General features: G+C 45.3%; 2 protein-coding genes across 4 annotated transcripts in view; one reads left to right on the forward strand and one right to left on the reverse strand.

Annotated features, from left to right (window-relative positions):
• The window catches only part of LOC311179830 (UDP-glucuronosyltransferase 1A1-like), a gene marked incomplete at both ends in the record, with an annotated part of 87,606 nt that overhangs the window by 55,740 nt on the left and 5,772 nt on the right, over positions 1-26,094 (forward strand). Inside the window, one exon of one of the 3 annotated variants that reach the window (XM_084247376.1) lies at positions 23,152-24,006. The exons of the other annotated variants lie outside the window; for them this stretch is intronic. Coding sequence (XP_084103502.1) covers positions 23,152-24,006 — 855 coding nt within the window. Of the gene's footprint in view, positions 1-23,151; positions 24,007-26,094 lie in introns of those variants that run through there. 3 annotated transcript variants of the gene reach the window in all.
• LOC311179841 (dnaJ homolog subfamily B member 3-like) lies at positions 17,539-18,273 on the reverse strand (the record flags this gene model as incomplete). Its single annotated transcript, XM_084247403.1, has 1 exon — positions 17,539-18,273. The coding sequence occupies one exon, from the start codon at positions 18,271-18,273 to the stop codon at positions 17,539-17,541; it is 735 nt and encodes a 244-aa protein (XP_084103529.1).

The following is a 26,094-nucleotide window of genomic DNA, read 5'->3' on the forward strand; positions in this document are numbered from 1 at the left end:
CACCTGAAGGGGGAGCGCTTGTACTTCCAAAATGCTAACAACAGTGCAAAGCAATGGAGCTTCAACAAATAAAGAAAAATACAAACAAACAAAACCCAAATCCTCACTTCCATTTTCCAACTGAGAGACCTGGGACCATTCTGGCCTCAGAATTGTTATAGTGAAAACACAAGAAATATTACATATTATCATTACTGAAAAGGTGCTAGCAAGACAGGCCCGTCACCTGGAGACCTCTGACCTGTGTTTGTCAATTGCTTTGGTCCTTGAAAGAAACTTTGCACTGAAATCAAGTTCCCTAAACCAGTGTCAGGGCGGTATCGTTCATATTCCAGGATCAATAGTTTTACTTTGAGATCTTGTCACTTATATTTATTTGATATGTTTTGTCTAATGACCACCCTTCTCTATTTCTTAAGTTATTTTGGATTGTAATCAGAGGATGTTTTCTGTGAAGTTACTTCTTTACAAAATTTCTCTTTTTTGAAAAAGATTTATTTATTTATTCATACAAGAACTGGGGTGCAGGCCAGAGATGCGGGGGGTGAGGATTCCCCAGAGACAGAGTGGGGCGCAGAACAGGCAGATCGACTGAAATCCACTGCTGAGGGGAGCAGCGGGGAGACAGGAGAGGTCTGCTGTGCCGTGTGGGTCAGCTCCCTGCCTGGTGTGGAACTCCTACTGCAGTGGCTGGGATAGCTTCATAGTGCTGTGTCTTAACCCCTTGCGCCACCACAGAGGCCCCTAAAAAATTGCTTAATAGGATTTTTGTGGTCTACCTCAGAATTGCCCAATGAAAACAATGGCAGTTCACATTTTTAATAGGCGTGTTAGAAAAAAGCAGAAAAAAAGGGTTAAATAGGTTTAATATCATATTGTATTCAGCCAAATACTTCGAAACCATTATTTCATTACGTATTCAATATAAAATTACTGAGAGATTTTACATTCTTTTTCTTAGATACCAAGTCTTTAAACTCGGGGATGTATTTACAGTTAACAGTGTCTCTCTAGTGTCTCTCGTTGGTCAGTAGTCATTGGCAGCCAGTGACCACTCTGCCAGGGAGCAGCTGTAAACGTCCCATGGATACATTAAAACGTACCTTTAAAATTTTTCTATTAAAAAAAGCACCGGAGTAGGGGCAGGTCAGGATAGGTAAACATGTGTAGCTCTGCAGGTGCACCTCCAGGTCTTTGAAAGGGAGGTGACCTGCACTATGTCCGCGGCGGGCCCAGGCCCCAGGGCAGTTGCTGCTGCTCACGAGTCCGGCATCCAGAGGGAAGAAAAGCTCATCTGTCTGACAGGAGCTGTCACCTGTGGCATCTGCTCCTCTTTTGCTTGATGCAGCCATCTCTCTGGCCCGCCTAGCTGGGTAGCACCCGGCGCCCAAGGAGCCAGAGCGCGAGCAGTGCCGGGCATGACTGGGCCCTCCTGGCCGCAGTGGTGGACAGTCCTGTTCCACAGTCCTGTCCCCCTGGGGCTGAGGCTGGCGGCCTGGGAGAGCTGATGGCCAAGGAAGGGGCGGCCCTGGGCAAGGAGGAGCTGGTGTGGTGCCTGGGGCAGGAGGCGGCGGCGCTCCTGGCAGTCGTGGTGCAGAGAGGCCGCCTCTTGCGGGAGATGGGTGGCAGTGGCGGGGCCACGTGGCGAGAACCACCAACTCAGGTAACTCAATGGTGCCCACAGGCCGAGGACCCTGAGCTGAGAGACCTCACCGTTCCTTCTGTTGGCGCGCCAGAGGGGGGCCACGCACGCCCAGTGTCAGCCTTGGGCAGAGCAACCATGCCGGTGCACAAGGACCTGGGTGGTTGTTGGCAGAGGTGGCCAAGCTGGAGGGCTGTGAGGAGGGGGAGCTCTGCCTGGCACAGGGCGAGGAGTGGGTCTCCCTCCATGGCCCAGGCGGCTGGGGGGGGCTTTACTTTTGAGGGGGTATTTTCTTGATTTCTCTCTTCTAGTTCATTGCTCTCCTATTTCTAAAGTGATTGTGTACTCTGCCACTTTACTGTATTGATTTATTGTTTCAGTTAGGTTTATTATTTTCATTTAGTGGAGCTTTAGGGTTTTCTCTGTATATTATCATGTCCTCTGCAAATATAGTGATGATTTTACTTCTTTTCCTATTTGGATTTCTTCTTTATCTTTCTCTTGCCTAATTGCTCTAGCTAGGACTTGCAATACTATGTTGAATAGTAGCGGTGAAAGTGGCCATGCTGTCTTGTACCAGATCTTCCGGGAAATGCTTTCAGTCTTTCACTATGGAGTATAATGTGGGCTTTTTATACATAGACTTTATTATGTTGAGGTATGTTCCATGTATCCCTATTTGTATTTTTTATTTATTTTTTTAAAGATTTATTTATTTATTTATACAAGCACTGGTATAGTCAGAAGCACAAGAGTGCGAGAGAAAACACCAGAATCAGAGCGGGGAGCAGAACAGACAGACAGACCAAAGTACACTGCTGAGGGGAGCAGCGGGTGGCAGGAGAGGTCTGCGCGCCATGTGGGACCCTCGCCCGGTGGCCAGGGATCGAACTGGTGCTGCAGAGGCTGCGGACGGCTTCGCAGCCCAGTGTTCAACCGCTGTGCCACCGAGGAGGCCCTATCCCTATTTTTTAATACCATATGCATGTTAAATCTTATCAAATGCTTTCTCTGCATCTAATGATATGGTTATATGATTTTTACCTTATCAATTATCGATGTAGCCAATGACACTGATTGATTTTTGCCTTTGAACCATGACTGTGTCCCTGAAATAAATTCCTCTTGTCATGAGGTGTGATCCTTTTGATGTATTGTTGAGAGCTAGTATTTTGTTGAGGAATTTTGCATCTATGTTCATCAGGGTTAATGGTCTGCCATTTTCTTTTCTGTGTTTGAGGTCTTTGTTGGGTTTTTGTATCAGAGTGATGCTGGCTATAGTCTGTGTTAGAAGAATTCCCTGTGTGTGTCTTTGGAAAGAGTTTGAGAAGGCTAATGTTAGCTCATCTTTGAAGGTTTGGTAGAACTCACTAGTGAAACTGTCTTGGCCTGGCTTTCGTTTTTTTGGGTGACTTTTTTTTTAAAGATTTATTTATTTATTTAGACAAGAACTGGGGTACAGGCCAGATGTGCGGAAGGGAGAGAGGCAGAGTGGGGAACAGAACAGTCAGAATGACGAAATACACTGCTGAGGGGGGCAGTGGGTGAGACAGGAGAGGTCTGCTGCACCATGGGGGACCTCTGCCGGTGGGATGGGATCAAACTGGCACTGTAGAGGCTGCAGACAGCTCCACAGCGCGGTGCTCAACAGCCTGCACCACCAGGGCAGGCCCTTTTTGGGTGACTTTTGATTGCTGTTACAATTACCTGCTTATGATTGCTCTGTCTAGATTTCTTGTTTGTTTGTGGTTCAGTCTCAGAGGGTTATAGATTTCTAAGAATTTGTCCATTTCATGTAGGTTATTCTATTTGCTGCCACATAGATGCTTGTAGTAACCTCTCTGACCTCTATACTTCTGAAATGTCTGTTGGAACTTGCCTCTCATTTCTGATTCTACTTATTAGATTCCCTCCACTTTTTTCTTAATGAGTTGAGCTAAAGATGTGTCTTATTGATTTTTCCAAAAAACTAGTTTTTGGTGTTTCATGGATCCTTTAGACTGTATTTGGTTCCCATTTCATTTACTTCTACTCTAAATTTTATTATGTCCTTTCTTCTGCTGGCTTGAACTTTTGCCTGGTCTCCTTTTTCTCCACCCTAAATGTGGGAGGTAATGTCATTTATTGAGTTCTTTCTTGTTTCTTGATATGAGCCTTAGTGCTATATATTTCCCATGTAATACTGCCTTTACTGTGTTCCATAGGTTCTGAAAGGTTGTGTCTTCACTTTCATTGGTCTCTAGGTCTTTTTAAATTTCTCATTTGATTTCCTTGTTTGTCCAGTGGTCATTCAGGAGTGTGTTGTTTTCCTTCTTTCTTTTTGTGATTGATTTTTGCTTTGATGTGATGGTGATCAGAGATTGTACTTGACACGGTTTCAGTTTCATGATTTCATGGTTTCATGATTTTGTTGAAATTTGTTTTATGGCCCACCATATGGTCTATCCTGGAGAATGTTCTGCATGTGTCCGGGCCAGCCGGGCAGATCAATGGGGTACCCGGGGGAGGAAGCAGGGGCTTGGTATGGAACAGGGGTACGCAAGGAGTGGAGACAAAGCCAGGATCATCGCCAGTCTCATTTATTCAGGAATGTGTACAAGGTTATATAGGGTTCAGAGGGGGAGGTCTCTCGTTATCTCGAACAAGGAGAGACCACAATGCAAAGAAGCCACAAGGAGCAAGGGGGGGGGAGGGGTCAGTCGTCACAATAGGAAACTTGAAACCTTCACTGGAGCTAACATTCAGTACCTGCTTCAGGCAAGAACCCGGATGTTCAGGTTTGGGCCCCGACATATCCTCCTTTTCTATTATTTCTAATGAGAGAGCAAAAAGACAGAACCCCTCGGGGACTGCGCCTGTCTTAGGTCGTCAGGAGTCGTGTGGCGATTTAGCACCTCAAGCCATTTTGAGTCTGCCCCCGATCTTACCCGTCATTGGCTGAGCAGTCCATCGCACAGGGGAAGGAGGTCTTATTTCTTCAGACTGAGCATAAGTCTGAGTAAGAGCCTCCCTTATCTCGCATCTCCAACTTATGGTAATGTACCTGAATGGGTTTTGCCTGAAGGGCCTGAATCTGTTGTCTTACAAAGGTGATTATTTTGTTAAAAATGCAAGGACCCAGGACAACCAATATCAAAAGGGTTAATAGGGGACCCATGAGGGGAAGAAGGTAGGGTAAGAGTCCATTGAGACCAGTCCAGAGTGGATTTTCAGCTAGTTCCTGGCATCTTCTTTCCAGGTCATCTTGTAACTGTCGGATTTTATTGCGGATGATTCCTGATTTGTTGGCGTAGAAACAGCATTTCTCCGTACAGTGCTTTAGTCAAGGACATCAGTTGGCCTGTGTCTCCGAAGCCGGCGAAGGCCGAGGAGAAAAGTAGCACCTCAGCACAGAGGATGAGCCAGGAAGCGGTCACCATACTGTAACAAATCAAAAGTAAAAGATACCTCAGGGAGGTTGAGTGTCCCTGGGTTGGTGCTTGTGATCAATTTGCCTGACAAGCTGTTCAGGCAACCATCGGGCTGCATCATGAGTCTGTGAGAAGACACATACAGATCCCCTTCCCCAGATCAGAACTGGGTCAGGGCCGTACCAAGCATTGTCCAAAGGGTCCTTCCATTTGACCATTGCTGATTGATTTTGCGTTTCCGTATGCCAGAAACGATCGGCCGCACTTTTCGCCTGAGCGTCAAGCCTTAAGAAATTGAGGATGAACAGAGCATGGTTTAGCGTGTTGCGGGGGTTACCTATAGAGGGGTACCAGGAACCATGTAAAATCTTTTGGATGGTGGTTTTTAACGAAAGATGGGCACGCTCAACTATGCCTTGTCCTTGAGGATTATAAGGGATGCCCGTGGTGTGGTGAATGGACAAGGTAGAGCAAAAATTTTTGAAGGCCTTTGCAGTGTAGCATGGGCCATTATCCGTTTTAATACGTTTTGGGACCCCCAAAATGGAGAAACAGTGGAGCAGGTGTGCAATAACATGTCTAGAGGTTTCACCTGTTTGAAGGGTGGCAAGGAGAAACCCACTAAAGGTATCCACAGTAACGTGAATATACTTAAAATTACCGAATTGAGAATTACGGGTGACATCCATCTGCCAGAGGGCGTTGGGGACGAGGCACCTGGGATTAACACCAAGATGAGGCACAGGAAGGCTCGTCACGCAGGTGGAGCAGGCTTTTACAATTTGTCTGGCTTGGTCACGAGTAATTTTAAATAAAAGCCGTAATGAGCGAGAGTTGAGATGGTGAAGGTCATGAGCAGCCTGTGAGCATTTCAAAAGTCCATGGGTTTCCAGCCCGTTTATTTTCTCGGGCCAGGTCCCTACAGAGATCCTGAAATTCAGTTCTCCAAAGTAAATGATCTCCGCCGTCAAGGGCAGCCTTTACTAAAGTTTGCCAATCTAGGGGAGTGAGCCACCCTTCTGCGATAGAATCAAGACTTGTGAGCGTGAAAAGGGCACTAGCACCATCCTGGGTAACGGCGGTTTTTAATTCTTTGAAATGTTGAAAATTATGTGGCTGGTGATACCGGCGGCATTGGCCTTGAACATCTGGAGCTTCGATAACAGGAAAGACACAAGCCGCGGATAAGGGCTTTTTGGGAGGCGGGAAAGCAGACAAAGCCGCGGGAGCCGTGGGAGGAGTTAAAATGGAGTCTGCGTCAACTCCGCCCCTTAACGGCAGCTTTAAGGTGGTCTCTGTTTCAAGCCCGCCCCGAAACGGCGGCTTTGAAGTGGCCTTGGCGTCACCCCTCCCCCATAATGGCGAGCGGGATCTGAGGTGGATGAAGAAGTTAACTGGATCTGTTGAAGCTGTAGGGAAAGTTTATGATAACGGGCCTGTAGGCGCATGCGCTCCTCAAGGTGGGCGGTTTTGGTTTTTAAGGTCGAGATTAGGGTCAGCGAGTTGTGAGGGCGCAGAGGCAACAGCGGCCTTGTAGTAAGGAGAGTGGGGATCCTAACGTGCAGCCTCCTCCTCCAGGTTGCCCCAATCTGCTTCGCCCGCCTCAGGATCCTCCCCTTTAGCGAGAGTGGGGGGAGGTTGCGAAGCAACTTTGATTTCGCTTTTGGAGTTAAGCAGTGGAAAAACTCCGTCCTCTACTTCAGACGAGCAAGGAGGGTGTGTAGCCACAGAAGTAAACTTGCTCAAAGAGGGATAAATTCTGTTTTTCTTTTCTATTTTGGGCAGGTCGGGAGAGGCCCTTTCATTTTTCCCTAAGGGTTCTTTTTGTTCTTCTTTGGATGGATCGTCCTCCGCATCACTGTGAAACGGAATGAAGTCCTCACAGTGATCATTGGGGGGTAGGGCCCCTGCAGTGCTGGGGGAAGCACTTCTAAGCAGTTGTTCTGTTTGGCAAATGGTATTTTTAACATCAGGGTAGGCTTCCTTTTTTGAAATTAAATCGTTAATTAGATTCCAGTATGAGAATGCTGTCACCGGAATTTTTTCGGGGCCAAAGGCTTCATAGAAGTCATTTAAAGCATCTCCTACCCGTTTCCACCTTTTTTGATCTATTGTGCCCTCTTGAGGGAACTGTAACAGGGTGGTCCCCAGGAAAGGGGGAGGTTCCCTGCCCCACCCAAGGGAGGGTGGAGCTACCCTCTTCCTGTCCTATAACAGAACCAAGGACACAGGTCTTGAACAAAAGCAAAAAAGTGGAGTAGATCCTTTTTTGTGACCCTGACTCCTCGCGTCCTAAGTGCCTCTTTTAATTGCTTCACATGTATCTCATGCTGGCTTATTTCCTGTCCCATGATTCAGACGCTGTACCTGAGCTTACCTTATCCACGACGCGGCAGGGTCCCACGTCGATAAGGCTTCCTCCTGAGCTAGCTAGCTTCCTTTTCGGGCATCTTCTCCCTCTGTAGTTCTTCCTCGTACCCGGGCCCCACGCTGGGCGCCAAATGTCCAGGCCAGCCAGGCAGATAACGGGGTACCCGGGGGAGGAAGCAGGGGCTTGGTATGGAACAGGGGTACGCAAGGAGTGGAGACAAAGCCAGGATCATCGCCAGTCTCATTTATTCAGGAATGTGTACAAGGTTATATAGGGTTCAGAGGGGGAGGTCTCTCGTTATCTCGAACAAGGAGAGACCACAATGCAAAGAAGCCACAAGGAGCAAGGGGGGGGGAGGGTTCAGTTGTCACAATAGGAAACTTGAAACCTTCACTGGAGCTAACATTCAGTACCTGCTTCAGGCAAGAACCCGGATGTTCAGGTTTGGGCCCCAACATGCATGCACTTCAGAAGAATGTGTACTCAGCTTTTCTGGGGTGCAGTGTTGTCTAAATGTCTATTAAGCCCATGTGTTCTAATTCCTTGTTTAAGGCTATTGTTTCCTTGTTGATGTTCTGTCTGGCTGACCCGTTCATTGGTGAAATTGGGGTGTGAAGTCTCCTGCTACTACTGTGTTGTTGCTGATGTCTGATTTCAGATTTCACAATATTTGCCTTATATGTTTGATGCTCCGTCATTTGGTGCATATATTGATGATTGTTATGTCTTCTTGATGTATTTAATGCCTAATCATTACCTAGTTTCCATACCTTTTTCTCATTAGCTTTTGTTTTTAAAATCTGGAAGTCTATTTTTAGCTGGAAGACAGTATGGCTGTCTCTGCCTTTTTGGAGAGAAGATGTGGGTGGAGAGAAGAGGTCCTATTTGCTTGTAGTGTTGCTTTTCAAGCTTTTTCTTTGAGTGTTTGAAACTCAGGTGAGTCTCCTGGAGTTAGTAGATAGTTGGGTTTTGTTTTCTAATCCAAGTGACCACTTTGTGTCTTTTGATTAATGCATTCAGTCTAGTTACATTGAAAGTGATTATAGGTATGGGAAGACTTGTTATGGCCATTTTGTCTGTAGTTTTTTTGGTTCAATCAAATTCTTTGTTTATCTTTTAGGTTGATTTTCTTTGCTTTGATTTTGATAAGAGTGTCCCTTTAACAATTTGTTGTGGTTGGGTTCTGGAGAATTATTCTCTTCCAGTGGCGTCTTATTCCCTTAAATTCTGAAGTTTTGTTGATACAAAAATCATTTGTAGTGACTTTTTATATGCCCTTTTTGCTGTTTTAGATTTCTCCCCAGGGGTTCTGCAAGTTGCAAAATTGTGGAGCATATGGGTTTTTTTTTTCTGTTGTTGCTATTGTTGATGGTTTGAAATTTGGTTAAATTCCCAAAAGTGGGATAGTTGGGTTGTATGGTATTTCCATTTTTGATTATATCTATATAATCTGCAAGAAGTCCTTTATAAGACAGATGTTTCATTGACATTTTCTCCTGATGTGTGCTTTACATTTTCCTATTTTTCACAAATATTTTCAAATAGATATCAATGAAGTCTGATTAATTGCTTTTTTAAAAAGCATCCTGTTTCGTAGACACCAGAAATGTTTGCTCCTTCCTCCCCATGGTCTTGCATGTCCTCAGGACCACAACAATGTCAAGAAACAAGTATATTATAGGGGCCCCAGATCTCTCTATAGGCTCTGAGTCTAATATATGCAAGTTCAAGTCAGATGACACCAGGGTCTAAATATGTAAGAACACGCTCACCTCTCTTTGTAGGCTTAGCTCTTCCCATAATCAACAGAAGGAAGCTTACTAAGCCTAGGGTTTGGGGAATAGTTCTGGGACTGAAGCCCATAGCTGAGAACCGTTTCTAGTGCTCTGTCTACTCAGAATTCCCCACTCCAGACCATGCTCCCTGGGCTGTGTGGGATGCCCTCACAGGCCTGCTCCTGCCTTGTCTGGGCCCAGACTTTGGGTGTGAGTCCTTGCTGTGAGCGCCCCATGGTGGGCACTTCCCCAGACTGCTTCTCACTGCTGTTCCCAGTGCTGCTGCAGCTTGGATTCAGGTCCTCACCTGGCACTAAGAACTTCCAGAAAGGATTCTCTGGGTCCAGGGAGAGCCCTCTAAATTAGTCCTTCTTTGTAAGATGGACAATTCAGGTACACAGGCCTGGCTGTGCTCGCCGATCAGGGACTGTGCAGCTGGTCCCCAGTTATGGGTTGTTTTATGAGCCGCTCACAAAAGGCACGTTCAAGTCCGAATTCCCGGTGTTCCAGAAAGTATTTTATTTGGACAGAGTTTAAAGGACTTTGTTAGAGAATGACCTGGAACGACCTAGAACGTTCTCTGGAGAGAGCTGCTGAGTCAAATGAGTTCTCTGAGATAGGGTAGTTTGGCTTCTCCCTTGGGGAGTGGGCGAAACACGGGGGACCAGTGGGGAAAGAGAGCGATAGATAGAGTTTGTAATGATTAACACAAGGAGGGTTTGCTGACTTCCAATGACAAGCCATTATGGGAAGTGCTTTGGTGGCGAGACAAAGACAAAGTTTTAAGTATCGGGAGCACAGCGATCCTGAACTCATCTGGCTGTAGCTCTGCCGAGATGTCTGCAGGACTCCACGCTCCCTGGCCTGTGCTCTTGGGGCTGTGGCTCTTCCTGTGTGTCAGCTCTGGGGCCCAGGGCGGGAAGGTGTTGGTGGTCCCCTTGGATGGCAGCCACTGGCTCAGCATGCGTCAGGCTGTGCAGGCACTGCACGCCAGAGGCCACCAAGCCGTGGTCCTCGCGCCTGATGTCAGCATGCATCTCAAGGGGGAAGAGTTCTTCACGATGAAGCACTATGAGGTTTCCTACACTCAGGATGAATTCGACAGATTATTCCAGGATTACTCCAAAATGATTTTTGAAAGAGAGCCTCTTCCAATGAAATTTTTGAAAACTGTGGAAATATTGATGCAATCGTCTTTGATCTATCTGAAGACTTGTAGGGACCTGGTGTTTAACAAGGACCTGATCAGGTACCTTAATTCCAGCTCCTTTGATGTGGTTTTAACGGATCCCGTTTACCCCTGTGGGGCGCTGCTGGCTAAGTACCTGTCCATTCCTGCTGTGTTTTTCCTGCGTTCCATTCCTTGTGAGTTCGACTCTGACGGTACTCAGTGCCCAAATCCATCCTCCTATGTGCCCCGGCTTCTGACAGAGCTTATAGACCACATGACTTTCTTGGAGAGGGTCAAGAACATGCTCTTTCCTCTGGTCGTGAACATCTTTTGTCATCTTTCTCTGCCTCCCTTTGCAAGCCTTGCCTCTGATCTTCTGCAGAGAGATGTGTCGCTGAGGGAAATTTTTGGCTATGGATCCATCTGGCTGTTCAGAGGAGACTTTGTGATGGATTACCCCAGACCCATCATGCCCAACATGTTCTTCATTGGAGGCATAAACTGTCTCAACAGGAAGCCATTATCTCAGGTCTGTATTGGTTGCTTTATCCAAGCTCTGGCCAGGTGGAATGCTTAAAAAATAAAGTACTTCCAGGACATTTCTTATCATTTCCTCTTTCAAAAGATTTCTACCTCATCCTCCTGATAGTCTTGTGTGAGCTAAAGTGTTCCAGTGTCTCCAGCGGTGTAGTTGGGGTTGCAGGGTGCGTGAGAGGAATGCCAGGCTGGTCCGGTCTGTGCCAGGCTTGTCAAGTGATGGTGGATGCAGTGATTGCTGTCCTGGGGGGAGGTGCCCCTTCGTGTGTTGCGTCGGGACAACACCACACTGACAAAGGGGAGTGGTGGAGCAGGCTGCACAATGCAGGATGCTGCTGTAAAGCAAGATTCTTGCCCTTTTATTTAGACAAGTAATTGGTTGTAAGGAGATTAAGGAGATTAAAGAAAGGGGAAGGGTTTAGAAGATTAGGGATTGTGAGTCTGCCCTCCAGGCACTTGTAATCTACTTGATGACACACCCTAATCCCCTGCCATGGTTCTAATCTTATCAACAAGGTGCTCCACTGATCAGCTTCTGGGGTCCCTTGTCATACATCCGTTCTCAGACCTCCGGGCATTCCCGGTCATACCTCGTGATGTATAAGTCAGGAGTATGTGTTATGCATCTTTCCTCAGCTCCCTGGGCGTTCCGGACATACCTCTTGATGCACATATTATGCATTGTTCCTCAGCACCCCCCTGAATGTTTGGGTGCTATTTTGTCAGGCTCTTGGAATCTGAGCTTTGATTCTTGACCTACTGCATGAACCATCTTTTCTTGCCCATTTCTTTTGTCTTCACTTCATTTATATTGAGTAAAGACTTTCTGTCCCCTGTAGTCTTTGGCCTCCTCTTCATCTCTTTTACAACTGTATATATTATTGCACAGATCTTAAGCTTCATTTTCTTTCTGCTCAATTTGCAAGGGATCTATTATGTTCGGTGTTCTTTTCCTTTATGTACTGCATTTAAAGCAATGGAGCTTCTACAAATAAAGAAAAATACAAACAAACAAAACCCAAATCCTCACTTCCATTTTCCAACTGAGTGACCTGGGACCATTCTGGCCTCAGAATTGTTATAGTGAAAACACAAAAAATATTACATATTATCATTACTGAAAAGGTGCCTAGCAAGACAGGCCCGTCACCTGGAGACCTCTGACCTGTGTTTGTCAATTGCTTTGGTCCTTGAAAGAAACTTTGCACTGAAATCAAGTTCTCTAACCGAGTGTCAGGCCGGTATCGTTCATGTTCCAGGATCAATATTTTCACTTTGAGATCTTGTCACTTATATTTATTTGATATGTTTTGCTCTAAGATGTGACCCCTTTAAGTACTTTATCGAAATTTATCCAACTGTGAATCATCAAAATCTACATCTTTAGGGCCTCCCCTGTGGCACAGTGGTTGAGCGCTGGGTTGCGAAGCTGCCCGCAGCCTCTGCAGCGCCGGTTCGATCCCCGGCTGCTCCCTGGCCACCAGAGGAGGGTCCCACATGGCGCGCAGACCCCTCCTGCCGCCCGCTGCTCCCCTCAGCAGTGTCCTTCGGTCCTTCTGCCTGCTCTGCTCCCTGCTCTGGCTCTGGTGAATTCTCTCACCCTCCCACGCTTCTGGCTATACCCAGTGCTTGTATAAATAAATACATAAATAAATAAAAATCTACATCTTTAATATTATTTGTCCTTCTTCTTCCTGAAGATTTATGATAGGTTGTATGATTTTATGGGTTTTCTCAAATAAACAACTTTTAGATTTGCTTATTCTTTTGACGGTTTTTGTTTTCTATTTCATTAGTACCAGCTTTTTTTTTTTTTAAGTAATGATGTCATCCTTATTCCCTTTGGTTTATTTGTAGTTGTTTTCTAATTTCCTCGAACTCCTTTACATTGATTTTTCTTAATAATGAAGTACTGAAGATCATAGATATTTTTTATGTTCTTAGGTTTGGGTATACATTGCTCTTATTTTGAGTTTTTTTTTGTCATTTAAATTTCTGTTTTGATTTCCTTTTAGTCAATGGTTATCTACAAGGCTGTTCCTTTATTCCTGTGTAGTTAAGAGTGACCGCCCTTCTCTATTTTTTAAGTTATTTTGGGTTATAATCAGAGGATGTTTTCTGAAGTTACTTATTTCAAAAATTTCTTAATAGGACTTTTTGTGGTCTACCCCTGAATTGCCCAACGAAAACATAATGTAAGCTCACATTTTTTAGTAGCCATGTTAGAAAAAAGCAAAAAGAGGGTTAAATGAGTTTTAATAATATATTTTATTCACGCAAATATATCTAAACCATTATTTCATTATCTACTTAATATAAAATTACTGAGAGATTTTACATCCTTTTCCTTACATACCAAATCTTTAAACTCTGGGATGTATTTACACTTAACAGTGTATCTGTAGTCACCCTCGAGTGGTCAGTAGTCATTGGCAGCCAGTGACTGCTATACCAGGTAGCATTTGTAAAAACATTCTATAGATACTTGTAAAATGTACCTTTAAAATTTTTCTATTAAAGAAAACCAAGTGTGTCCAATTCAGAAAAAAAGTCTTAAAATAGTTCCCTATTCAACTGAATTTTATCAATATATATTTGGCATATTTAGTAGTTTTTGCTGTATAGCTATAGCTGTGAAATCAGTTCACTATTGTATTTTTGTCATAAAGTTTGCCTTTTCATGATCTTTGAGGTAAAATATATCTATGATTTGCCTCCTTAGCCAATTTATTTTTTATCAAAGTGTTCTCTTGGGCAGTTGTAAGTATATTCACACTGCACGCAGTCCATCCCCAGACCTCTTTTCATCTTGAAAAACTGAAATTCTATACCCATTAAATACTAACCCCCCATTCCTCTCTTCTCCAGCCCCTTGCCACCACCCTCTTATGGTGGTGAATTTGACTATTCCAGGGAACTCATCTAAGTGGAACTATACGGTACTTGTCATTTTAGGGCTAGCTTATTTTGCTTAGCATAATGTCCTCAAGATTCATTCATGTCGTGGTATTATGTCAGAATTTCCTCCCTTTTTAAGGCTGCATAATATTCTAATGCAGGAACAGACCCCATTTTGCTTACCCATTTATCTGTTCATAGAAACTTGGATTGCTTTCAGTTTTCGATGCTGTGAACGTCTATAAAGAGGTCTTTGGGACTCCACTGTCAGTTTTTTTGGGGGGATAGCTACCTAGAATTGGAATAGCTGGATGATACAGTAATTCTATTTTTAATTTTTGAGGGGCTGCTATACTCTTTCACAGTAATTGACCTGTTTTACATCCCTACCAATCGTGCACAAAGATTCCATTTCTAGCTACCCTAATTAGGGAGTGAAATAACATCTCATTGTAGTTTTGATTTGCATTTCCCAAATGATTAGTGATAGTGAGCATTATTCCATGTGCTTATTGACCATTTGTTTATCTTCTTGGAGAAATGATGACTCAAGTCCTATTTTTGAATTACTTTGTTGCAGTTGTTGAGTAGCCGGTGTTCTGTCTTCTGGACAGTGGTCCTTTATCAGCTATATGGATTGTAAATATTTCTCCCATTCTATGACTTGTCTTTTTACTCTATTCATAGTGTCTTTTAATGCACAAGTTTAAAAATTTTTCATGAAGTCAGAGTTGTCTTATTTTCTTATTACCCAAGTCTTCAGTGATGTCTTCAAGAAATCATTGTCAAATCCATCATCATGAAACAACCTATTTTCTTCCAGAGTTTCATAATTCTAGGTCTTACATTGAGTTTTGAGTTAGTTTTTTTGTATGACGTTAGGCTAAGGGTTTACTCTTATGCATGTGACCATCCAGTCCCATTTGTTGAAAAGATTGCCCTTTCCCCACTGAAATTTTGAAACCCTTGCCAAAAATCATTAGACATACATGTAAAGTCTGTCTTTTTTAACTTTAAAGTTTTCCTTAAAGAGTTTTAAAATAGAATTGAAAAAAACAATTCCAATCTGATAGTTTCTTCTGATACAAGAATTCTGTCCATTCACACTAGAGATAAGGTATGATTTTATTTCACTTGGTGTAAATTTCTTGTTTCCTTTTTCCTTTTTAAAAACATTTTATTGATTTGGTAATTTCCTGGCAGTTTTCTATCCATGTACATGCAGAGTAGCACCTTCAAATCTCTGACTCTCGGGCCTCCCCCTTTCACTTACAAGGGCCCTTGTGATTGCTTGGAGCCCACCCAGGTAACCCACCTCAGTCTCCCGATTTCTCAAGGTCTTAATCTAACCTCATCTGCGAAATCCCTGCCAGGGATGGCAAGAGAACACATTCAAGTGTTCCGGGGATCAGGCTATGGAGTATTTGTAGGTGCATTTTTCTGCCTCCCACATGTAGTAAGCCTAGATTTCTACCCAGGTCTTACTGGAAACTTGATAGTTTTCCTCTGATTGAAATTTTTATTCTGGTTTCTTCTCTGAGAACATTTATTGTGGAATGATTTCTATTTTCCAGGCTTTGTTGCAACCATCTTATTCTTCAATTTTCCCTCTATTTTTCTGATGCATTATTGGAGGGGATCTCTGGAAGAGCCTATTTACAGCTCAGTTTACTTCCTGCATTATGGTGATTTTTACTGCTTGCAGTGCGCATTCAAAAACAATTTTTTTTTGCTTCCTCATGCTAGTTATCGCCCCCACCTCCTGATATGAATACACTCATCTTCAACAATTTTGTTTTTAAAAACTTCTAAGGTACAGAAATTGTCTGATTTTTTCTTTCAAATGTAGGTATCACAAATGAAACTCATTTCCTGGTTTTACACAAACATTCTCTCCCCTAAGGGAACAGGGAGCTCCCTGAGAGAACTCGGCCTTGACAAAGCATATTTCTGATCAGGTCTACTAAAAGTTGCGTATTAGGAGGAAGAGTTTTTTAAGTTACTAAAAAGTCCAAAATCAGGCTGAGTAGGATAAAGGTGGGGAATAGGTGGCATTTACGGGCCCCAGGCGGCTCCCCAGAGTGCTGGCACTGGCTTGGTGGCAACTGAAGTTACAGGTGTCTTCACCGGTATGCGCTCTTCTGCTTAGCAAGCAAATTAACTCATTTCTTAAAAGCCCGGGGGTCCTGTTCTGCTCTGATACTGTAAAGCCAGCATACAAACTGTACAAGAACCTCAGGGACTGTTTGATGTGGTGTGATTCCCCCCGGCCCCACCGCCCCGTGTCCCTGCGCGACACTGTGGCTGAATCTGATGTACCTTCTGCAGTTGCATGTCCTTACATGGGGCCTGGATTTGAAGGGCCCCATGAAGGGCCCAATTAAGGGGTATCCAAAGTCAACTCTCCTGGATTTCTAGTTAGTTAGCAATGTCCAGTCTACGAGACCTTCTGGAAGGGATTAAGAACATTTGTTTTCATGTCTTACTTAAACCTTTTTCTTTGGGGGCAGGCTACTTTGCAATGGATTGATGTCCCTTGCATTTGAAATACCATGTCCCTGAGGCAACCATACCCCAAAAAGGTTTTCACTGGGGCCACAATGTGCACTAACAAAAAGCTCTCTCAGTGGTGAATCCTTTCACCCTCCCCACCCACACCTCTGGCCTGTACCCCAGTTCTTATATGCATAAACAAATCTTTAAAAAAAAAAAAAAGCTCTTTCAGATGTATGTTGCCTCATCTAATCAACATTCCAAGCGAAACACGGCTTTTGTCATCCTAATTTGACCAGAGATATACGCTGCCCAAGGCCATGGGATAGTTTTGTGGAAAGTTATGAAATGCTTATCACATTTCCATCAACCGCTGATGTAGAACCATGTAGGGGGCAGGCCAGCAATCAGATGTGCATTAAGTTTTTGAGCTTTCACTGTCATTTCTTTTTAAATTAGATTTCCTGAACAGAGTTCAAATGATGCCACCAGCCAACCACATCACTGTGAGGAATTACTTCCGATAATCTATTTTGCCCTTTGGAGGGGATGTGGTCTGCAAACAGTGACTTCAGCTCAGGGAAACTCATTTCAGATTTCTACCTCCAGAAATTTAAGAGTAAATGTGCATTGCTTTTCTGCCATCCGCTTCATGGTAACTTGTTACAGCAGTCAGAGGACCCTAAATACACTTACTTTGCCAAGGTCACCTGCTTTTAAAAAGTCTAGGCTTAACATCATACATGGACAAGTCAATTCAGTAATTACTAAGTCCGTAGCTTACATGGAACTAAAAACCATCTTTAAGCCAGAGGTATCACTGAGTTAGTCTCATCTTTCAGGACCCAGTGCTAACAGAAACAAATGGATTGTTCTTAGCAATATTAACTTTTGAAGAAATGACTTGGCTCACATTTCAAAGAGCATTGAAAGGCAAGGTTCAGGGTGCTGGGGTAAATATTTTGTCCTATTACAAAATAATTACCATTGGCCTCAGGATTATGTTTAATAGATAGCAAAGTGCATCCGATATTTACAACAGGTTGTAAAACAAACGGACAGGCGTCCAATTGGAGCGGCCCCAAAAATAACAAAAAACAGGCACTGGCATGATCTGTTTATACATTCTTGGGTACAGCTGTTCTGAAAGTAGAGTTCACCTGCAATATCCCCCCCCCCCCCAAAAAAAAAAAGTCCTGCTATTCCTCGCAAGATACTGTAAAGTTAAACAGGGACTGAAATTACTTGGTGTCAATGCGCAGCAACTGCTCTTGGCCATTAATTATCAGGGACTTCAATTCTCCGTCTTCTTCCACTTCCACCCTTTCCTGACCATTCTCAACGATTCTCTTGGTGGTGACTTTTCTGCCATTAATGATTTCGGTGGAGGTCGACATGGATTTGAAGCTGCCCAGGCCGCCACCACCAGCACCACCGCAGGCCATGGAGAAGGAGGACAGGCCCCCGCGCCCCAGGGAGCCAAAGGACGTGAATCCTGTATCGAAAGAAGAAAAACCGCCCCCGAACGCTGGAAATTCACTGAAGGCGGAGAAAAGGGACGCGGACCCTCTGTTTCTGCTGCCCCGGGAGCTCCTGTGACCCCCCCAAATGCTGTCAAGCGGGTGTCCGAAGAAGTCAAAGGAAAACGGGTCCCGGCCGCCGAAGAACTCCCTGAAGACCTCGGCCGGGTCCCGGAAGCTGAAGACGAACTCGAAGGGGTCCCCGTCGGGCGCGCCGCGGGCCCGGCCGCCGCCCTCTGCCCCCGCCTCGCCGCAGCGGTCGTAGACGTGTCTCCTCCCCGCGTCCGACAGCACCTCGTAGGCCCGGGCCACCTGCTTGAATCTCCTCTCCGCCTCCTCCTTGTTCTCGGGGTTCTTGTCGGGGTGCCACTTGAGCGCCAGCCTGCGGTACGCCTTCTTGATGGCCTCCGCCGAGGCCTGGCGGGGCACGCCCAGCACCTCGTAGTAGTCCACCATGCCGGCCAGCCGACGCCGGCGCGCCGCGGGCACCGCAACGGCACGCCTGGCAGGCCCGGGCGCAGGCCTCGGCGCCCGCGACGTCAGGCCGCCAGGGAGGCGCGCTCCTTGTGACGTAGCGGCGCCTGATTGGCCGAGGCCGCTTCCCAGAATGCACTTGGGGGCCGGGGTGGTCTGTGATGATTTCACACCAGGCCGAGGCCCCGCCCACCCAGGCCCCGCCCACCCAGCCTGCTGACAGCTGCCGTGGAGCATGATTTCCGAGTAGGCTTTGCGTCAGGCTTCTCCTGGGTCCGTGTGGGGGTAGAGGGATGGAAGTGAGTTCAGTGTGACCTGAGCTGTGTAGGTCACAACTGCGCAAAATTTGTGTAGGTCACAGTTCTCCAGCTTCTGGGCCTCGGGGTGCCTTTGCTTATTCCATTAGAGCTTCATCAACAGAGTTCGCCCATCTCCTTGATAATGATAAACCGTTTACTTGCCAGCAGAGCATATTTTTATGGGAAAATAACTATTTTTTCAAGACAAATATAGTGCAGTGTCATTGTTGCAGGCACCCCAGACCCCCCCAAACCTGCCTGCTCTGAAATAGGCTCTGCCGTCCACCGCATCAACACAAAACATAGGAGACTTTAATGAAAAGAAGCTTTAATACAATTAGGAAACAATACAGGAAAGACAAAGAATCTAGTTTCTAACTCAAGCACCCAAAGTTGACCCGTCCCCTCGTGGGTAAAAGTCCATCCAAATGGCATTGGCCCAGAGCAAGGCCCCAAAGCCTGCCACAAATCTAAAGCACCTTCCAGCGGGGACCCTCAGAAAAGGATCAGAAGCAATCAGACAAGTCTGGGAGGAAAAGAGCAAAATCAAAATCGAGACAAAACCCGCCATTGTCACCTCCCTATGGGTCTCTCACTCACATCTGTGTCACCCCGTCCACACCCACAAGGCAAGTGTAGTTTCTTCACGGGTCTCTCGGCTCCACGTGCCTCCCCCAGGGCTCCTTCTGGCTCCATCCTGCTCCTTCCTTCCTCTGTCTCCTCTGCAGCTTCTTCTCTCCCTGCTCAGCTCCACCCTCCTTTGGGTGGGGCAGGAAACCTGGAACCTCCCCCTTTCCTGGGGACCCCCCTGTTACATCATCATTTTACATCTCTTAATAGAAAAGAGCTAGATTTAAATTTTACTGATTCACATTCATTGACAAAACTATACAACTGTGGGAGTGTGACACATCCATGCGTGTCTGTGCTTCACACCTGCCGCCAGAATCCCAGTGTCCTCATAGCATCAAATGGACCCCACTGACTCTTCCTTCCCAGCCCCCTCCCTTCCCCTCCTTCCCCTTTCCCTGTGGTCATGATCAGCCTTTTGAGAATCCAACAGTTATTTTTGTTGTGTTTCGTCTGTTTGTTTGCTTTGGTTTTTTATATTCCACGTGTAAGTGCTTTTGACTTATTTCACTTGGCATAATCAGCTCAAGTTCCATCCTGTGCTGCAAAAGTCAACATTTCATCCTTTTAAAGAGCTGAGTAGCACTCCATTGAGCCTGCACACTACATCATCTGTATCCAGTTGTTTCTGGGTGGACGTTTAGGTTCATTCCATGACTTGACAGTTGTGGATAATACTGCCATGAACATAAGGGTCCATATATCTTATCCAGTTAGTGTTTTCCTATTCTGGAATGGTATTACTGGATTATATGGTATTTCCATTTTTAGTTTTTTAGGCAATAGCCATATCATTTTACATAAAGGCTGCATCAAATTATATCCCCACCACCTTTTTTCTCCTCACCCTCAGCAACACTGGTTTGCAGTCTTTTTGATATAGATCATTCTCACCAGTGTGAATAAATATCTCATTCTGGTTTTGATTTGCGTTTCTGATATAGAGCATTTTTTCATGTGACTTTGGATCTTGTACATGTTTTCGTTGGAGAAGTGTCTATTCAGGTCTTTTACTTATTGTTTTTTTTGATTGGGTTTTTTGTTGTTGTTGAGTTGTACAAGTTCTTTATATATTTTGGAACATATGATGTACAAATATCTTCTCCTAGCCAATATGCTTGTTTTTGTTTTTGTCGTGGTTCATTTTGCTGTATGAAAACTGTTTACTTTGATGTGGTCCCATATGTTTATTTTAAATTTTGTTTCCCTTGCCATTAGAGTTGAGTCCCCAAATACATCTTTGAGGTTGATGTCTAGGAGCATATCACTTATGTTTTCTTTTATCAGAGTTGTGGTTTCAGGTCTTATATGCCTCTTTGATCCGTTTCAAATTAAATTTTGTGTATGGTGTGAAATAATGATTTTTTTTCCTCCTTTCTTTTCCCCAGGTTTTCCAACACCATTTGTTGAAGGGGCTTTCTTTTTTTCATCATATGGTCTTGACTCCTTTGTTTTATATGTATATATGTATATCCAAAAACACACACAAACACATATATGGGTTTATTTCTCACCTCTCATTTCTCTTCCATTGGTTTGTTTCTGTTTTTGTTACACTACCATACTATTTTGATTACTATTGCTTTGTAGTATGAAGTCAGGGAGCTTTAAAATTCCATTTTTCCTTTTGTCCCACCATTCAGGATTGCTTTGGCTATTCAAGGTATTTTGTAGTTTCATACAAATTTTAGAATTGTTTATTCTATTTCTTTGAAAAATGCTACTGGGGGGCCTCCCCGGTGGCGCAGCGGTTGAGTGCTGGGTTGCGAAGCTGCCCGCGGCCTCTCCTGCTGCCCGCTGCTCCCCTCAGCAGTGTGCTTCGGTCCTTCTGCCTGCTCTGCTCCCCGCTCTGGCTCTGGTGAATTCTCTCACCCTCCCGCGCTTCTGACTATACCCAGTGCATGTATAAACAAACAAACAAACAAATAAATAAATAAACATGCCTGTATAAAAAAATGCTGCTGGGATTTTGATAGGTATTGTGTTGAATCTGTAACTTGTTTTGGGTACTGTGGCCATTTAAACAATGTTTATTCTTCTCATCCATGAACATGAGGCATCTTTTCATTTCTTTGTGTCTTTTTATATTTCTTTTAACAATGTCTTATAGCTTGGGGTGTATAGGTTCTTTGCCTCCTTCGTTAAGTTTATCCTCAGTTATTTAATCTTTTTGATGTGATTTTAAGTGGGATTGTTTTCTTAATTTCTCTTTCCTCCAATTCATTATTTGTTTATAGAAATAAAATAGATTTGGTAATATTAAGCCACTTTACTGTATTCATGGACCAGGTAGAATTTTTAGGATTTTCTATGTATATTGTCATGTCCTCTGCAAATAGTGATAATTTTACTTTTTTTCCAATTTGAATTGCTTTTACATCCTTTTCTTGCCTAATTGCTCTGGTTAGTGGTGAGCATGGACATCCTTAGCTTTTTTGTGGTCTTAGGGAAAAGCTTTCGGATTTCCACCATGGAATGTGATGTTAACTATGGGTTTGTTGGATATGGTCTTTATTATGTTGAAGTATATTACTTATATTCCTAATTAATTGAGAGTTCTTTTAAATCATAAATGGTGACCAGTAAAGGTCACACAGTTCTGGGGAAAATGATTAACCAATGAACTCTTAAGCATTTCATCATAAATGGCAATAGATCCAAAAGGGGGCATTGGCTCCCCAGAACAAACTGCTGACTTCATATAACCTTCAGACACGGAATATAAAAAGGAATTGCTTGGTAGTGTTCTTGGTCCTAATTCTGGACCAGTGGGTCACCTGTGTTCATATTGTGCAACAGTGTTCCCTAGTCATGGACAGAGTCGTGGCCTCAAACCACCCAAGTCCACGAAAGTCTCAACAGGTTTCCAGGCGAGTGTGCTGCAGGAAAGCCATAAACCAACACAGTGTTTTCTGTATAGCCCGGTTGCTCTATGGGCTCTGCAGAGGGACTGTGTGACATTGAGACTCCAGAATTATTGCCCTTACTGTTGAAACTGGACTATTTCAGAGTTGCAGATAAGGGGACGCCAACACGTTTAAGCACGGCTGCCTCTTCTTTTTTTGCTCACCGAAAGAATGGAGAGGGCTGAGTCAGGGGATGGGGGGATTCAGAAATGCATGTGCATGTGGGAGCCTGGGCACATGTGTCTCTTACCTGAGCACCTCAATGGAACCCCAATGATCTCAACACACACTCTACCTCTGAACAGCAAGAATTGGGGGATTAAATCAAATCAGTGAGACCCATCATTTTTATTTACATCTTATTCAGTTTATCCATATTTGAATCTTATTCTAAAGGTTAGTGTGTCTTTCTAGATGGAGCATTAGCTCTGGGAGTGTGAGAGACACCTCTGAGGTGGTCTTGCTGCAGAGTTCAGGCCCAGCACAGGTTGGGCGCAATAACTATTTGTGACTGGATGAATCCAAAAAAGATGAAATGTTCAGGTAGAGCCCCTGAGAGAGCTGAGCAGAAGGCTGTTCTTTTTTTAAAGATCTATTTTTATTTATGTATGCATGCAAGAGCTGGGGTGCAGGCCAGAGGTGTGTGGGGAGTGAGAGGAATCACCAGAGACAGAGTGGGGAGCAGAACAGGTGGATTGTATTAATTGAAATCCACTGCTGAGGGGAGCAGTGCATGAGACACGAGAGGTCTGTTGTGCCCTGTGGGTTGCTCCTTGGCCAGGGATCGAACTCGTGCTGCAGAGGCTGCAGATAGCTTCATAGAGTTGATGCTTAACTCCTTGCGCCACCAGGGAGGCCCTCTGCCCTCTTTAATATAAGCTCCCTGCCATCATTAGCTGACAACAGCTACAGTCACGTGACGCCATCAAACATTAACCTGCTGTATATATTGGTTATTGCCACCCATCAGTGAGAGCTGGCAAACAGCTGGCAGGCCACAGTCTCAGAAGCAAAGGTAGGGCACAATGACAGGGACCCAGGGTCCGCTTGTCCTGGGGCTGCTGCTGTGTGTGCTGGGGCCGTTGGGGGCCCAGGCTGGGAGGCTGTTGCTGGTGCCTGTGGATGGCAGTCACTGGCTGAGCATGTTGGGGACCATCCAGCAGCTGCACCAGAGGGGCCACCAAGTAGTGGTCTTGGCTCCTGAAGCGTCTATACACATTGGAGAAGCACCCTTTTATACCTTGAGGAGGTACCCCGTGCCGTACCAAAGGAAGAACGTGGAAAGGAGTTTTAAGAATTTGGGACAGAGTGTGTTTGAGAAAGAAACTTTCCTGTGGCGTGTCATTAAAACATACAAGAGAGTGGTGGAGGATTCGGCCCTGCTTCTGTCCGCCTGCTCCTCCCTACTGTACAACGAGGAGCTGATGAGCTCCCTGGCGCAAAGCAGCTTCGACGCCATGCTCACAGACCCCTTCCTGCCCTGCGGCCCTATCGTCGCCCAGCACCTGGCCCTCCCGCTCGTGTTCTTCTTGAATGCCCTGCCCTGCGGCCTGGATTCTCAAGGTACCCAGTGCCCCGAGCCACCATCCTATGTGCCCAAGCATTTGTCCATGAACTCAGACCACATGACCTTCTGGCAGCGGGTGAAGAACATGCTCATTACCTTGTCAGAGAACGTCATGTGCAATGTGGTTTATTCCCCATACGCAACACTTGCCTCAGAATTCCTGCAGAGAGATGTGACTGTTGGGGACCTTCTGAGCGCTGCATCTGTCTGGCTCTTCAGAACTGACTTTGTGATCAGTTATGCCAAGCCCGTCATGCCCAACATGGTTTTTATTGGCGGGATCAACTGTGCCCACCAAAACCCACTCTCCCAGGTATGTATTTGGCGGAAGCTTTCCAAGCTTTCTTGCAAGTGCTCGGATGGAGGAAACTTCCCTAGGGAGACACTGCCCGGTTAAGCTGAGATAGTCTCGACTGCCTGTTCGCTCTAGCTGGCAAGTTCCCCAGGTCTGTGTTATAATTTTGTGTGTCTTTAGCACCATCTTCTTGGTTCTTTCTGGAGCTGAGACTTGAGGGAAGAGTATTTAGTGCATGTTCTCCCGGATGCTCTGAAGCGAGCTGTCCCTTAGAAGCAACAAGGGTTAAATGCCACAAGCACAGGGTCACAGAGGGCTGGGTTCAGGGTTCCTTGCAGAGAATATAAACATGGGGTGTGCACCTCTCCCTTACTGGTGAGGCCGGCCAGTGCTGAACTAATCGTGGTGTCCAGAGATCCTACAGACCCGGCAGGGAAAGCTACCTTTATGTTCCTGGTTAAAGGTCTTCTATAGATTCTGATGGAAGCCAGATCCTGTGGTCACGTCTCTTCTGGTAAATAAGTAGACAAGTGGATTCTAATGCTGGGCAGAGAGGCCATGAGCCTCCCTTAGTGCGGAGTTGGGAGGGATTCCCTGAGGAGGTGGCCTTTCCATGGGCATTCACTGAGGATCTGCTGGTAGCCCAGGAGCTTCCCATGTGCTGAGTGTGTCTGCTACGGGACTGTGGTCACCCTTGAGAGCATCACCTCTCACTCCCAGTGTGCTTCCCACAATAATCACGTCATTGTCATGACCCAAAGAAAATGGGGGACAGAAAGAATGCCCCATGAGAAATCAGATGTAGGGTGGATACTGCATGCCCAGACCCCTACTGGGGGCTCAGATTCCTTCCCACAATGTGGCGAGATACCTGAGGTCGCCTTCCAGACCTCCTGGCAGCGGCTGTGATCCCTTTGGGCCAGTTGGGCAGGTACATGCTCTCCTTGGAGCTATGATCGGTTTGATTCCAGGCCATCACATAATGGGAATAAGGCAATAAAGTGAGTCACACACATTTTTGTTGTCCTCACACATATAAGGTTAATATCATACTACACTGGTGTCTACTAGGCGTGTGATAGCATTATGTCTAGTGAAATGATGCACATGTCTTCATGAAATGTGACAACGGGACATGGGTGAGCAAGTGCTGTCGGGAAAATGGCACCAATCAACTTGGTCGTGACCTTTAACCTTCAACTAGTGAAAAAACACACTGTCTGGGACGTGTAATAGACGGAGGCATGGTAGGGTGAGGTCTGGCTGATTGTGTGATGGCGTGTTCTGGTTAAGGGAGAAGGACGTATTGTTGACGTTCCGAAAGCAAAATGGAAAAGGCTCACGTTACAGAAACCGTGAGTGGTGGAGACGGTGGGTGTGGTGTGATGACGTGGGCCTGGACCTCGGAGTCAGTGCCACAGTGAAGACAACATTACAAATATGCAAATCTTTGAAATTTGCTATGTGGGGCTTTGTTGCCTTGCAAATGCAGGACAGAAAATCATGAAGGAGAAAAAAGGAAACCATTAATGGCTCTCTTTCTGAGAGAGGAAAAAGAAGACATGAAATTTTACCAAATGGATGGATCACAGGAACGAAAACGAGCCTTTCCACGTTAGTGAGGCTTTAAAGAGAAATCTTTTTGGCACAATTATGAGGCATCCAAGAGAAAACAACAAGTGTCTCTATGTATTTTGAAAATCAAAACTTTGGAGACATGCATGGATATGGAAATTTCATCCTGAATTGCCAGTAAGCGCATGGGTTTACCCACGTACACTGGCCTTGTCTCTGCTCCTGGGACTTTCGAACAAATGACTTGTCAGTTTTCAGCTCCGCTGCTCCCTGGGTCCGTATTCTGTGCTGTCTCCTCCACGGCTCAGCAAACACCGCGATCATTTCACTTAGATCAGCGTGACTGTCCCCTCCATAAGTGTGAGCCCAGGGAGTCACTGGTGGGGGACGTGTGTCCTTGCCACCTGGCAGTGTGTCTGCATGTGATCGGTGTTCGGGAATATCAGCATCTAAGGCACATAGTAGGCACTCACCAAATAGCTGTTCAGTGAATGGACAGGGAAGGGATGCGAATGAGCCCAGACGCCGGGT

This window comes from Talpa europaea, assembly GCF_964194135.1.
Source record: "Talpa europaea genome assembly, chromosome: 1".
Classification (NCBI taxonomy): Eukaryota; Metazoa; Chordata; class Mammalia; order Eulipotyphla; family Talpidae; genus Talpa; species Talpa europaea.